The following is a 15,991-nucleotide window of genomic DNA, read 5'->3' as shown; positions in this document are numbered from 1 at the left end:
ACCCCACAAGTACCCTGAGATACCGCTCGCCCGCACTATGAGGGGAGCAGAGGTGTTGAAGCACGCCGCGCCCGCGGTGAACATATACAGGCTGCGGGCAAGTCGCAGGTCGTGCGCCGCACATCAGCCTTGGCCGGGAGGAGAGCTCCGGCTCGCCGTGCCCATGTGGTCCTCGCTGGGGAAGAGGGGGCCCATCCTCTAACCCAGCCGCAGCACGGCGCCGCGCGGCTGCGGGGGCACTGAAACATTAAAACTAGGCGGCAGAATTTGTTGGACCATCATCTTTTTTGAGGGCACAGGCTTTGTGGAGAGGTTGAGGGGCCAGCGGCGTGCAGAAATTCATTGCATTAATTAAGCCACTGTGTAGAGTGGAGCAGGAGACGGGAGCGTGGTAATGGCCGTGGCAAGGACAGGATGGCAGTTTAATGGTTCGGGGCAGGTTTCACAAAAATGCTTACATATAAAACAAAATACTATAGAAGGGGCAGAAAGCCTTAAAAGTGAAAACTCAAAAAAATATATATATAACCTTCATATTCCTTTCACGATTATATGAAGCAAGTTAACACAGAAATTACACCGGTTTCACCTGTGACAGGTGTACCCTAAATATCCTCTCGGTGGCTGGATTACTTAATAACAACGTAACCGGCGTAAGGAAATCTAAAATAGTACACGGCCCATGAAATCTGGGGGCAAGCTTGCCCGCGGGAACAAAATTCTTGACCATCACTTGGTCACCTACCTTCAAAGGGGTGGGTCTCCGTCCACGATCATATCTTTCCCTAACCTTTTCATGAGAGACTTTAAGATTGGCTTTAGCTTTCTTCCAAAGATCTTTAATGTTGTCCGGATCTATTGTCTCGGGTAGAATGTCACTCAGAGACCAGAGGTTAGAGAGCGGCGTGTTGGAAACGAACTTGAACATCAAAGAAGCTGGAGTAAACTTGTGAGATTCATGAACCGCCGAATTCAAAGCAAAAGCTAACCAATGCAAGGACGTGTCCCACCTGGAATGATCTTCATGATGATAGGCAATAAGTGCGGACCTGAGATTACGGTTAACCCGTTCAGCCAGAGATGGTTGAGGGTAATAAGCAGAAGTAGTTACATGAGAGATGGACAAGTCAAAACAGAATTTACGAAAAAGATTTGATGTGAACGCCTTAGCATTATCAGACACAATATATTGGCACGGACCAAAAGAAGCAAAAATAGAATTTAGGCAAGTAATGGTGGACTGAGCGGTAGCCAGCTTAGTCGGAAATAACCAGGAAAATCTTGTAAAACCATCTACGCATACAAAGATGAACTTGTTGGCATTTCCCTTTGACTGGGGGAAGGGTCCTACATAATCAATATACAGGCGTTCCATGGGGCGCAACGCTTGATGCGAAGACAGAAGGCCTACCTTGGTGGACATGGTTGGTTTACTAAGCAAACAAGATTTACAAGCCTTTACTAGTTCACGGATTTCACCGTCCATACCTTTCCAGATGAACATTTCACGAATCTTCTCACGAGTTTTAAAGATACCAAGATGCCCCCCTAATGGGGTCTCATGATAGTACTTGAAGATCATAGGTACAAGGACAGCTGGAACGACAACCTTCATCATCTTATCATGCCTCGAAGGGCAACATAGAACACCATTCCTCAGAACGTAAGGGACAACATGTTCCCCAGAAGAAAGGGTTTCCATTATCGGAGCCAGCGTCGGATCTTCACGTTGGTATTTCTCGATATCCCTAAAGAGCATGGGAGCATCTGTTAAGATGGCATTAACCTCAGATAGCATGGACTCGGGAGGTGAAGAACTATCGACCGGATTATGGGTCTCGACCTCGTTGGAAAACATACGGCTGAGTCCATCAGCAACAACATTTTCGGTACCTCGGATATGCCTGACATCGAATTGGAAGGCAGAAATACGGATGGCCCAACGGGCTATACGACCAGTACGACGCGGCCTACCTAAGACCCAGCTTAAGGCTTGATTATCTGTCTCCAGGTCGAATTTGACATGTTCAAGATAGAGACGGAACTTTTCTAAGGCAAATAAGACTGCCAACCCTTCGAGCTCATATATAGAATACTTGGCTTCTTGAGCCGATAGAGTCCTAGATGCATAGGCGATGGGTCGCCTCCCTAGTTCAGTCTCTTGAAGAAGGACTGCAGCTACTGCTGATGACGACGCGTCGGTTTGGACAATGAATTTTTTTGAGAAATCTGGCATAGCCAGTACAGGGGCATTACAGAGAGCTAATTTAAGATCTTCAAAAGCGGCTTGTTGAGAAGGTCCCCACTCGAATTTGATGCCTTTCCTACGAAGAAGGTTTAAGGGCGCCGCTCTATTAGCGAAGTTAGGAATAAACTTCCTGAAGAAATTCACCATACCAATGAACCTGGCGATACCTTTAATGTCCTTGGGAGGTTTAAAATCACGGATGGCCTGTGTTCTAGAATGATCGACTGCTACACCATCAGGTGACACAATATGCCCTAGGAATGACATAGAGGGCTTAGCAAAGGCAACCTTGGACAACTTGACAGTTAACCCAGCCTTACGAAGGCGATTGAGAACTTCTCGCAGATGATCTAGATGTTCTTCAAAGGTCTCCGAAAATACGACGACATCATCCAAATAGTGATACAAATACTCAAATTTGATGTCAGAGAAGACCCTATCTAGCAGCCTAGTGAGTACAGCTGCTCCCGTGGGGAGCCCGAAAGGCACGCGGTTGTATTCATATAAATTCCAGTCCGTGGCAAACGCTGTAAGATGTTTAGACTCTTCCGCCAGGGGAATTTGATTGTAGGCTTGATTCAAGTCCAAGATAGTAAAGAACTTGGCCTTACGAAACCATGAAAAACAAGAATGAAGGTCGGGAAGGGGCACAGATTGCAACACCACCTTCCGATTGAGAGCCCTATAATCAATGACAGGCCTGAAGCCTCCTTGGGGTTTCGGGACTAGAAAAATAGGCGAAGAATACGCCGACTTAGAGGGCCTAATAATACCGTCCTTCAACATCTGATCGATGATTTCTTTCAGAGCCTTCATTTTAGGTGGAGATAGCCTATAAGGTGGAAAACGGACAGGAATTGAATCCGTGACCTCAATTTTGTATTCAATAAGGTCAGTAACACCAAGAGTATCAGAGAACACCTCTGGAAACGACTGACACAAGTTACGAATACTATCAGCCTGCTCCTCAGGTAGATGTCTAAGGTCTAACAACATCTCATCCTGGGTAGGCGAAATAGATGAACATGATACAGAATTACACTTTAACAAGGGAATTTTACAATTGGACGCAAATTTGAATGTGCACGACCTACTCTGGAGATCGAGCACAAGACCAGTGTAAGAAATGAAGTCAGCTCCCAATATAATGGGGCAAGACAAGTGCTTAGCCACAAACAATTTGATTTTCCATGTAAATTTAAAAATACGAATTTTGACATTTACAGCACCTAGGATTTCCAATGGAGATGAATTAGCCGAAACATATTGAACAGGAGAAGAGACATAGTCAGGTAGTTTACAAACAGACTTCAATTTTGAATACCATTCAGCCGAAATAATCGAACAAACACTGCCTGAATCTAAGAGAGCTGTTACAGGTTCATTATTTAACTCAATCTTAAGAAAAGGAACAGGCGCGGGGGAACCCGCCGCAATCCTAAGACACTCTTTAGGGCATTCAAAAGACGAATTTGAAGACTGATCGTTCCCTGAATTTACAACCTGTTTACCCGGGGCTGAGTCTCGGGAAGATGGATTAGTTGACTCAGCCGAAGCCACTAGTCACTTTTGATTGTTGTTGGAATTTGCACCAGAAGTTGAGCAGGAGGGGGTGCTATTTGAATTTGGGCAATTTTTGGCGATATGTGAGAAAGCCCCACATTTAAAACAGCCTTGTGATGAACCAGCCCCATTCCTTGTCCCACTCGACTTGATCAGTGGACACTTATTGCGCAGATGGTCGGGAGACCCGCAAGCATAACATTTACGGGGTGTGACTGGTCGGCGAGGAGGAGGCCGAGTATTACTAAAGGAAGGTGGGGGTTCTTTCGCGACACGCAAGGAATCGGCGTACCTCACTCCTTCCGCTGAGACGGCCAATGCTTCAAGTTCAGAGAAAGTTTGCGGGCATGCCGCGAAACACAAATATGACCTATAGGGTGGTGAAATTCCTTCTACAATAGCCTGTACAATCTGATCTTCAGGAAAATGAAGGGCAAACACCCTAGTATAAAACTTAATGTCTTGTATGAAATCAGCCAGATTTTCATCCAATCTCTGTACTCGATAATAGTACTTCTGAATCAGAGATGACCTCGCGCGGGCGGGAATAAAATTTGCAAGCAAGTGTGCATGAAAATCTTCAATAGATGACTGTTCGGCTATGGCTCTTACTATTTTGTCAGAGAGAATACCAATTGCATAAGGATAGATGATTTGCAAAATTTGGCATGGAGAAAGAGAAAACACAAGGGCATGGTCCTGAAATTCAACTAAAAATCTTAAGAATGAAATTACGTCACTGGTGGTATTAACGGAAAACTTAGAGATACCTCTGAGCAACATTGCCAATGGATGAGGCAAGCTGCTAAACCCGGGTGACATAGTAGGTAAAGGTTTCAATGGCAAGGAAGTTAATTCCGAACGTATATTATTCAACGATGCACGGCGTCCAGACTCGTTATCCAATGGGGCAGAGATGGTTTGAGCAGCAACGGTTATCCTATTAACTTCTCCCTTAGGAGGCTCTTCCTCGGAACCTGCATTCATCGTGGTGGGTTGATCAATTTTGGGAGGAATTTCCCCAGTTAACAATTGAGTGACCTTGCTAGATAACTCAGAAATATTTTCAAGTAGCGTACTAGCTTCCTTCTTCTGAACGTCATTCAACTTTAGAGACAACAGATCGTTAACTCTATTTGAAAAATGAAACAGCCTGGCTTGCACACGCTTAATTTGATTAGGAGAAGGATCATTTTCATCAAAAAAACTAACTACAGATGCTAGCCCAGTAATATTCTCGACGATCGTGGAAAGAGAGTCGTCAATTTCTTTCTCTCCCAAGGTGGGGATGGAAATGGGCAAATCAAGGGACTCTCTAAGCTTGTTTGTGTCTACCGCAACCGTGCCTCCAGATTGCACATTTCTAATAGTCAATTCATAGATCAACTCCTCCTTGCGCAAATAGTTAAGATGGAGAACATCGCGAGGACCGGGCATGATGACAGAACAATTTTGAAAAACTCAAAAATTCCAGCAACTAAGAAAATGGTTAGAGTTCGGATCAAAACAATGTTTAGCCGTCAAAATGGGCTAAAATGAGACCCATTCAACCACGCTCTGCTACCACTTGTTACCGTGTTTTTGTGGTAGTTATGCGTGAAAGAAGGTGCGGGGTGGTGAATAGGTCTCAGGCTACGAAATTAAAGTGAATTTAAAATTTAACAAGGTTATATTTTCTTTTTAAAATCAAGAAATAAATAACATGGCAGGTACAGAGTAGCAAGGCAACAAAAGTACAATTACAGTATTTACAGGATTTGGGCTTCGAGCCCCGCGATCACAATCCTTGAGCAATTAGCTCAGTTTTACCCCAAACACAAGTGTCAACAGAGGGGCAGAGAACCCCATTCATGCCTAGGAGCACTTGCTCCAAAATACACAGTAAGGCCTCCTTGAGGCGCGCAGAAAACAAAATTTCCAGAAAAAGAGCAACTTGCTCTCAAAATTCAGGCCTGTCAAAGCCCCACCTAATTCCACTTTCAAGCTGTCCTTTCAGGACATATACACAGGGGTAAAATACCCAACCTACTGAGGTCTGTTAAATGACAAGAAGGTTAATTACATGACCTCTAAAATAACAATTTGAGAGGAGGCGATCTGCACTCCTAATACACTTGTTTTTAAAACATAATCTGGCTCTAGGCCACTAATGCAAGGGCTAATCCCATACTACGGAGGTGACATTAGAAAAGAACAATTTACATTATATTAAGGAAGAATCGATTGTAAAAAAAATAAGTTCACCTCAAAACAATATGATTGGGAGCTCGAGAGGGTTAAGCACTCTCTATCCCGATATGCAGTTTAAAAGATGGAATAGATACAAGTTTCTTTACATTTTAAGGAAGGTTACATAATGGAAAAACTTCGGACCCGCCCCGAGAGTTAAACTGCTGAGCAAGCAAGAAAAGAAGTAATTAATAGGCCATTACCTGGTTGTTGACTGTCGCCGAAGAAAGAGGCGCTTCCCGCCCCCTGCTATGTACTTTACACACGAAAAGATGGAACAGAAGTGGCCCGGAGACCGTAAAATCAGCAGTTTATATACTCTCGCGGAAAGTTCGAGGCGTTAGGGGAATGAGAACACCCTCCCACAAACTCTTTATTGGGTAGGATACAGCAACATATTCAAGTTGGGGGAAGATACATCCGATTGGTCAGAAATTAATGAAAGAAATTCGGGATTGGCTAAATTTAAAACAAGGGGAAAGAAAGGGTTAATATTGCCAACTTAAACAATGACAGAAGGAAATTTAACAAAGCACAAACTTTTGAAATTAAATTTTCTCCAAAAGAACAGTTCTTTTTCTTCGCACTAGGGTGCACTATTGTAGTTCTTCAGTAGTGTCCTCTAGAAGAGAAAGTTCACACTTCTTACTACCGGTAAAACAAAAATACATCAAAAGTGGCACAGTTCAAAAACTCCAAACTTTCCAAGTAGTGACATCTTCCGAGAAACTTGAAAATTAATACCGTCGATAAAGTTCAGACTTCCTCCAGCAGAGGAGTTTCAATGTGCGCACATTTTAAATTAGCGGCGTGGAGGTGTACCGCCCGGTACAATTATTATTATTATTATTATTATTATTATTATTATTATTATTATTATTATTATTATTATTATTATTATTATTATCCAATTCTTCAAAATTTACGCGCACGCACATAGTCTCAGAAATCTGTACCTGGTAAAAGTGTTAGCTCAATACTCACTAACGCCAGTCTTCTCACATTGTCCCACGTCGCACAGCTACAGTGTTGTCCCTCATCGCTCAGCTGCGCTGTTCCGTCAGTCCACACGCAGCACTCCGTCGACATTGTAATACACTAATTCAGTGTTCACAGAAGTGCACGCACTTCACAGAAATATCCTCAGCTATACGTACACTCCACTGAACCCGTGACTCAATCGCTCTCTGACTGCGCTCGAATTGAACCGTCCCAATCTCGTCCGACCTGTCTTTTATGGGGGGGTCCTGGCCCTTCCAGATACGTCGGACCGGGAGCAACCCCTCTATCTCTCTGGAAATCGAAAGCTCTGATTTTCTATCTCGATATCAAGAAGTTCTTGAAATAGTGACGGTAGTAGTGGTGGTAGCGGGAGCTGGCCTTGTGTGCACAGCTTGTCTGTGAATGGTCACGAGAAGTGCGAGAGGGTGGGGTGGTTGGGGGCCAGGCTGTCATCCTCTTCTCAAGGACTCACATCAAAATGACGGACAGCGTCACAGTATATTCAATCTTGCGATGGACACTAAATCGAGTTGATGAGAAGAGAATGATTTGGTCAAATTTGACCAGAATAAGGGATAGATAATTGGACACATCATGAAAATCCCAGTACACGTTCAGTTCATTTTGAGGGAAGTGTATGGGGTATGAACGGCAGGGGTAGACCAAACATGAACATGACAATCAGAATAATGTAGATGTAGTATACCCTACAGGGCATAAAACAATAATGGATTACAGAACTTACCTGCTTACCTGTCCGTAAATAACTGCACCAGCCTTGTTGCAACCGGCAGATGGGCGTTTTGGGTTCTTGTGACGAGAGTATCGTTGGACAGGGATACTACACTATTAATTTTCATTACGGAAATGAGGAACTCCACTGCTATTTGACTCTTTACTAGACAAAGCATAGTCGATTGAAATTTAAAAAAAAATGGTTATCACAATACCTCCTTTACAATGGATCGCACTCGTAGTGCAAAGATAACTGCCGTAAAGGCTTACATTTATAAGTTACAAAAATAAAAATGAGATGACGTTACGGTAATTTACAAAGATAAAATCATGTGATGACTCGGTGCAGGCGAGTAAATCCGTGAACCAATCCTGTATCCCTCTTTAGGGAACCACCATTTGACCTACATACATACATACATACATACATACATACATACATACATACATACATACATTATCATTATAGACTGTTATGCCTTTCAGCGTTCAGTCTGCAAGCCTCTGAGAATTTACTAAACGTCGCCACAATCCTCGATTTGCAACTAGTGTTGTGGCCTCATTTAGTTCTATACCTCTTATCTTTAAATCGTTAGAAACAGAGTCTAACCATCGTCGTCTTGGTCTCCCTCTACTTCTCTTACCCTCCATAACAGTGTCCATTATTCTCCTAGGTAACCTATCCTCCTCCATTCGCCTCACATGACCCCACCACCGAAGCCGGTTTATGCGTACAGCTTCATCCATCGAGTTCATTCCTAAATTAGCCTTTATCTCCTCATTCCGAGTACCCTCCTGCCATTGTTCCCACCTGTTTGTACCAGCAATCATTCTTGCTACTTTCATGTCTGTTACTTCTAACTTATGAATAAGATATCCTGAGTCCACCCAGCTTTCACTCCCGTAAAGCAAAGTTGGTCTGAAAACAGACCGATGTAAAGATAGTTTCGTCTGGGAGCTGACTTCCTTCTTACAGAATACTGCTGATCGCTACTGCGAGCTCACTGCATTAGCTTTACTACACCTTGATTCAATCTCGCTTACTATATTACCATCCTGGGCAAAAAACACAACCTAAATACTTGAAATTATCGACCTGTTCTAGCTTTGTATCACCAATCTGACATTCAATTCTGTTGAATTTCTTACCTACTGACATCAATTTAGTCTTCGAGAGGCTAATTTTCATACCATACTCATTGCACCTATTTTCAAGTTCTAAGATGTTAGACTGCAGGCTTTCGGCACAGTCTGCCATTAAGACCAAGTCGTCAGCATAGGCCAAACTATTTACTACATTTCCACCTAACTGAATCCCTCCCTGCCATTTTATACCTTTCAGCATATGATCCATGTAAACTACAAACAGCAAAGGTGAAAGATTACAGCCTTGTCTAACTCCTGTAAGTACCCTGAACCAAGAACTCATTCTACCATCAATTCTCACTGAAGCCCAATTGTCAACATAAATGCCTTTGATTGCTTTTAATAATCTACCTTTAACTCCAACCTACAAAAAAAAATAATAATAATAACATGATGCCAGAATTAGGGACGTTCCGCAGAAATAAAGCTACCACTAATGTTCCCTCACATTTTGGGGGAAATATTTACATATAAACAGCAACTCCGCATGTTACAAACGACGACCAAAATAAACCAAACATTAAAGCATATGTTACATGACTACATATAAAAATTCATAGGGATGTGAACCCGCATCCACTGAGTAATCTTTATACTTACTAGATAAACTAATAGTCAGAATCCACTAGTACCAAGATATTACATATACACGTGCACATCAATATTGACAAGTAAGTGGAAAAGAAAAGAGAAACAAAATGAAGGAATCGTTGTCACAAATAACTCTCGGCCTGAAAGAACGAATCTCTTACAACAGTTGGCTTTTAAAAATGGCTGCGACCCCCCCCCCCCGAATGCAGTGTTGGGCCAATGACCTGGTTGTATAGTCAGAAAAGCCTCCCCCATCGCACAAAAATATCGTAAACAAAGCTACCAGTGCCCTGGTTTCTCTGCGTTCTGGACTCAATATCCCAAGAGGCCTTTCAATTTCGTCTACCCTTGACAAACCTGTAAGCAATAACAGAACTTCATAGAACAAACAAGGAGCCAATTCTCTTTCTGTATATCTGGCTCTAATAACTGACCACCTCGGCCTAATTAATTTCATACAAAGTACTACACACTACTATTTCTCATAAAATCATGTCCGTCTATACTTATGACGTGCCTGGTACTCTCTAGGTCCAAGGTTCAAGTCCATGTTTGGCAGAGTGAAACGGAGTCAAAGATTTTAATGGCACTGCATACAACGTGGTTTTAATTTCACCAGGATTCAATCAAATAGATACATGCATATAAATCATACTCAGACAGCATGCAAACCCTACGTTACGCAGATCTATCTATCCTTCCAAATAGAGAGAATGATATACTAATCCATATGATCCTTACGTACAAGAAAATTGTATCCGACGACAAATACTAAGGAATATAGTGATCTAATATTCACTAAAACAACCTTAAGTAACACTTGGCACTCTTCCTCCACCACGTAACATAACTCCCGTTGTTATTCCTTACATACAAACATGTATACCTTAAAATGTTAAGGATTTTAAAACCATCGTAATAACTAGCCTGATGGGCTATAATCAAGTCGTATCCTAATATTTACATACTTAATCACTACATTTCTGCGAAACGACCTCCAATCCTAACACATGCTTACAAGTATAGTTCACTTATCTATCATTTGGTGACCTCCTTATACCTCCTTCAGGGTTAGGCTGTGCCTTCTTAGCCCATCATGGTAGCGATGTGGTCCTGGGTCGATCCTCTTAGTCCAGTCTCCATGGATAGCCCGTTCATGAGGCCGTCTTCTTGAGGGATGACTCGTTCATGAGGCCGTCTTCTTGAGGTTGTGGTCGGAAGGTCCCGTATCACCCGTCTCTTGAAACACGGCACAGGTGTTCACTGGAATGAAATGCCTACTTTATTAACAGCACAGCACTACCGGTATTTTCATTTAATTTCGGGGGCATAAATCAATACTGACGATCTGCGACGTTAAAAATCATTGTTCCCCTTTAGCTGCTTAACCGCGCACTTATGTATATAGGCAATATATCTGCGATCTGAAATCAGCAACCTAATCGGTCGAACAAATTGTCATTATCTCATGCTCGACTGATTCTGAATCGTAAGTCTAGCGGGAATAACACAAATGGCTTTAGTTTATACTTGCACTTCTTCCGCACTTCGCGATCTATTTGCGCAGTTACCCGTACCGCTTCGTGATGAAGTCTATGTGTACGTCATTGTCTACAATCGGATAATTAGGCACTCGCGACAGCACTGTAAAGCGTCTAAGTACAATCATACAATTAAACAATTACTGCAAAGTTTATGGATCATTGATCCGCTGAACAAATGTTAGCACAACTGCACTAAAGTAATCACAGTATTTGTCCTAAGCAAAGGTTCCTGGTGCAAATACAGACAGACATGCGACACGGACTAGCAGCAATCTCACCGTCGAATAAACAACCTCCCTCCACACCTATCAGCTCTTATAGGGTCCAAAAAGCGAAGCGACGCCAGGGAAACTCCCTCGAAACCCTCTTGAGTTAGGTATGCAGCCACTAAACAGTTTCCCATGGTGGTCGGATTATTACGAAGTTATTAATCTCGTTACTTGTTAACGGCGTAAAACGTATCATTGGCTTCTTAAAATTCTGGAGATAATTTTCATTTTTATATTATTCTGGAAAACCTTCAAATAGAGGAGATAGTACTCGATTCCCGTGATGTGGTGAACCTGACTACTCCCGCTTAAAATATTTTTAGGGTGGTATGGTACTTCCCAAAAGAAAATTCTTATCTCTCTTTCCTTCTTCAACGTATCTTCTGTTTCACTCATGCATAGCCACACGCTGCCTAGGGAATCACCTCCTAAGTTCCCGCATTCTATACGGCATCACGCCTTTAGTTTGGTGTCATGTTGCTTAATGTTTCATCTGCGTTAACCGAGGTTGATAGCTGCACTCGCTTGAGTTTGGCAAGTATCCAGTATTCGGGAGATAGCAGGTTCGAACCCCACTGTCGGCAGCCCTGAAAATGGTTTCCCGTGGTTTCCCATTTTCACACCAGGCAAATGCTGGGGCTGTACCTTAACTAAGGCCAAGGCCGCTTCCTTCCCACTCCTAGCCCTTTCCTCTCCCATCGTCGCCATAAGACCTACCTGTGTCGGTGCGACGTAAAGCAACTAGCATCTGCGTTAAATATCGCTTATTAAAGAATGAACAGTTCAGTAGGATATTATATTAGTTACTTCTACTACTTTTACCATTCCTTAGTGGGGTCGTGGTTGTAAACTGAGTTGCACTTGTGGACTTGGCCCTGTTTTATGACACGGTGCCCTTCTTGATGCTAACGTGACATGGAAAAACCGCATTCACTTATGCCCGATGCTTCGGTGGTTAGTAGTGCAGTGTGTTGTGTGAATATGACGAAGTGGGTATCGAGGAAATAACTAGTTTCCGTTAAAATCCCCAATCTGGCTGGAAATCGAGCCCGGAACCCACTGAAAGGAACGTCGAGCCGCGGACCATTCAGCAGGACAGAGTAGATGTGTAGAAATGAGAAGGCTAACATGGAATAATGTGCGATGGAGGGCTGCATTTAATTAGTCTATCGACTGACGACCCAAACAACGAAAACAGCTACGACAACAACGAAACGATGGTTGTTACTTTGTGATGTAGCTGCATTGTACAGTTCATAGTTTACGATGTACTTGCTTTCAACATGAGGAGAGCACAGCTTTAACATTGTGAATAAAGTAAGCGACGTGTTACCTTGACCCAGGCAAAGCCACATTTATAAACATGGACGTCCAAGAACCACGTGGTAAGACAAGGAAGGGATCGTGCCCTTGGAGTGTCATACATCATATCTCCTTACACGAATGAAAAATATATCATTAAAATATGTAAACACGTAACTTCCATTAAGTGTACGCGTACATGACGGTAAGTATAATCATAATTACACATTTCGCAATCACCACAATTTGCATACGAATTTATAATACCGGTAATGTGCACTACTTGAAGTGGTTATCCGTAGTATCACGTGGGATGAATTCTGATTGACTCTGACACTGACCAACTCTGTTAGAAAGAACAGAAATAAAGAAATAAGAGATTGTGATCTCCTGTTATAACAATAAGATCAGTATTATTAAGAAAAATCAACTTTCATCCTATTAGGTCGTGTTCCGTACATATAGTATATATTGTAGTGGTGTTAAAGACATCGAGAGATTGTGAGTTTGGATCCCACTGGTGTCAATGTTGAAATCATTTCTTATCAGGCAAATTAGGGATCCCCATACTACGAAAAACGTAAAATTAAGCAATTTCCTCAATTGTGCCCAAAGTTGAGCGGATAAAGATCCTAAAAAGGTTTCATATTGTGGGACTTTGATAACTCTATCAAACTAAAAGAACGAATTTCTAAAACCACTTCCGGCCTAAATGCAGTTCCGGAAAAATCCTAAAATAGCTCGTCTTTTTTACTCATTTTCTTTTCCATTCAAATTCTAGCCAAATTAACGTTCTTACATAATTCTTCCTGTAATGTGTCCCTTCGTTTAATACTATTATCAGGCATTTTTGGATTTTTTGAGAAATGCTATTTGCTTTACGTCGCACCGACACAGATAAGTCTTATGGCGACGATGGGATAGGGAAGGCCTAGGATTGGGAAGGAAACGGCCGTGGCCTTAATTAAGGTACAGCCCAGCATTTGCCTGGTGTGAAAATGGGAAACCACGGAAACCATCTTCAGGGCTGCGGACAGTGGGATTCGAACCCACCATCTCCCGAACACTGGATACTGGCCGCACTAAACGACTGCAGCTATCGCCTCGGTATTTTGAAAAATGTTCAACCGACTATAGTTATAAAACAATGCATTCACTCACATTAGCACTCGTAGTGGTAGAAAAAGGAAAACTGCTAATCTAATCGACCGGATAACGATGATTAAGAAAAGGATTGTAATTTTAGGAATAAATATACAATATATTCTGATACTTTAGTTTATTTTATTTACCTAAAATTCGTAGCTCATATCCCTAGGATGTTTTCAATATTGAATTGCTTACCTGAAGGGCTAGAACTGTAGATTTTTGTTCTGCACTTAGCATCTCTCTGGCACCTACTATACTGTATGGGCGGAACAAGACATCCAACACATCCATACCACACCGAGTTATTACTCACATTCCAGGTGCACTACGTTCTACTGAATAAAATGTATTATACACATAGTATTTATCTTTAATTTATAATAAATAAATCTACCAAAACTCTAAAACCCTGCGGCCGTTACAGTAGTGACAGCCTAACGCCTTAATTAAGTTACCGCCCCAGCATTCACCTGGTGTGAAGATGGGAAAACACCGTAAGCCATCTTCAGGACTGCCAACGGCGGGGTTGTAATCCACCATCTCCCGATGCAAGCTAATTGATACGCGACCCTAACAACACGGCTAACTCGCACGGTGCCCCGGGTTCTATTCCCGGCCACGTCGGCGATTTTTATCTGGGTCCGGCGCTTGGCTGGTTTGAGGTCCACAACCTACGTGAGGACGCTTGTGGGAATATTCAAAGGTGAGAGAGTGGTCCCGGTCCAGTAATCCAAAAATAACGACCAAGAGGTTTCGTTACGCTGACCACGCGCAACTTCGTAATTTTCATGATTCGGGCTGAAAAGTAGTCGCTTGGAACGCCAAGTTTCATTAGGCCTGTAGTGCCATGGATTTTGGTTTGGTTTTGTGATATAAAAGAATGCTCGAATATTTTTCTCTATTAATTATTACGTGTTAGAAAGTGTACATTTTAGAAATTTCAAACCGACTAGTAAATATTTCTATATATGAGGGATATAGAAACCAAAACAGGTATGTGCATCATAGTAGTTGACTTTTCACTAATGTGAATAACTCGTAAAACCTCAACTCAGCACCTTCTATTTATAGACACAGTTTTAGTAATAAATACATCATTTAACGTTAAATTACACTGGAAATACACCTGGAAAGCCGCAGGTGACACTGTCCGTTATCAAAATGACTGTATTCTTGTCAAAAACAAGTCACTGCTACCCTGAAGCAGAGATTGCCTAGTCATGGCCAAATGGAATATGCAACTAAAAATAATCGAACATCGTAAAGCTAAGAAACCATCAACAAAGATGTTTATATACAGAAAACAAACGAATGGACCAAAAAATGAAGAACTGCAATGATACACCATTAAAGAAGGCTTGCTAGGTGTAGCTCATGAACTATTGGGAACAAGAAGACTGGAACCAAGAAAACCGTGGATTACCAGGGAAATATTGGATGTGAAAAAAATGAGTGCAGGGGAGGTAACACAGCAGAAAGCCAAGATTGCAACAAAAAACAGGCAAATATCAAATTACAACTCTGTGTATAAAAGCGAAGAAGCGTGGATTGTCGAGGTATCTGAGAGAATATCAGAAAATATATTCTTGAAGGAAGAACGGACAGAGCATGTAGGAACATTCAAATATTAAACTGAAAATCTAAACCGAAGAATTCCTTAATATGAGATAAAATTAGGTAGCTCTTAACGATGACATCAGTGCATGGTGGAAGAAATACATGAACAACTGTATGATGGAGAAAATGTACTGAAGGACCTAAGGTGTATTGAACTGAAACATGAAGTAGAAAAAGATGACAAAGATCCTGCAGTCAAAAGGAGGGAGTCTGAATCAGCATTTTGATGATTACAGGAAAATAAAGCGACCGGTCCAGATAACATAGCAGGAGAACTGCTGAAGAATATGGGAGAGAATTTGAATGAACTTCTATAAGCCATGATATGCAGATGCTTTGAAAATGCTGAAATTCAAGAAGGCTTCATTAAAAGCAGTATGGTTATGATACCAAAGAAGGGAATTAGAGTGGAATGCTCCGATCACAGAATCGTACCTCTGCTCTCTCTCATGCACCGAAAAGACTGCTGTAAATAATAAAAACGGGATTAATAACAAATTAAACTAACAATCTGATCAGGAGCAGTTTTGATTTAGGACAGGAATGGGAATAAGTGAAACAATTTTGACTCTCCGAACAGTTTTAGAAAGGAGGTT

At 41.9% G+C, this 15,991-nt stretch overlaps 1 protein-coding gene across 2 annotated transcripts in view; it reads right to left on the bottom strand.

Moving 5' to 3' along the window:
• Positions 1–7,941: 7,941 nt before the first annotated feature.
• The window catches only part of LOC137497047 (uncharacterized), a 143,580-nt gene continuing 135,530 nt past the window's right edge, over positions 7,942–15,991 (bottom strand). The window contains exons 3-4 of one of the 2 annotated variants that reach the window (XR_011017621.1): positions 10,575–10,777; positions 7,942–8,181 (exon numbers count right to left, since the gene is read on the bottom strand). Coding sequence is in view for 1 of the 2 variants with exons in the window: in XM_068225624.1 (XP_068081725.1) it covers positions 10,775–10,777 (3 nt within the window). In the remaining variant the exon portion in view is untranslated. Of the gene's footprint in view, positions 8,182–9,709; positions 10,778–15,991 lie in introns of those variants that run through there. The other variant, XM_068225624.1, reaches the window with a different exon arrangement.

This window comes from Anabrus simplex, chromosome 1, assembly GCF_040414725.1.
Source record: "Anabrus simplex isolate iqAnaSimp1 chromosome 1, ASM4041472v1, whole genome shotgun sequence".
Taxonomy (NCBI): domain Eukaryota; kingdom Metazoa; phylum Arthropoda; class Insecta; order Orthoptera; family Tettigoniidae; genus Anabrus; species Anabrus simplex.
The sequence above is the reverse complement of the archived record's forward strand: the minus strand, read 5'-3'. Positions and strand labels throughout refer to the sequence as shown.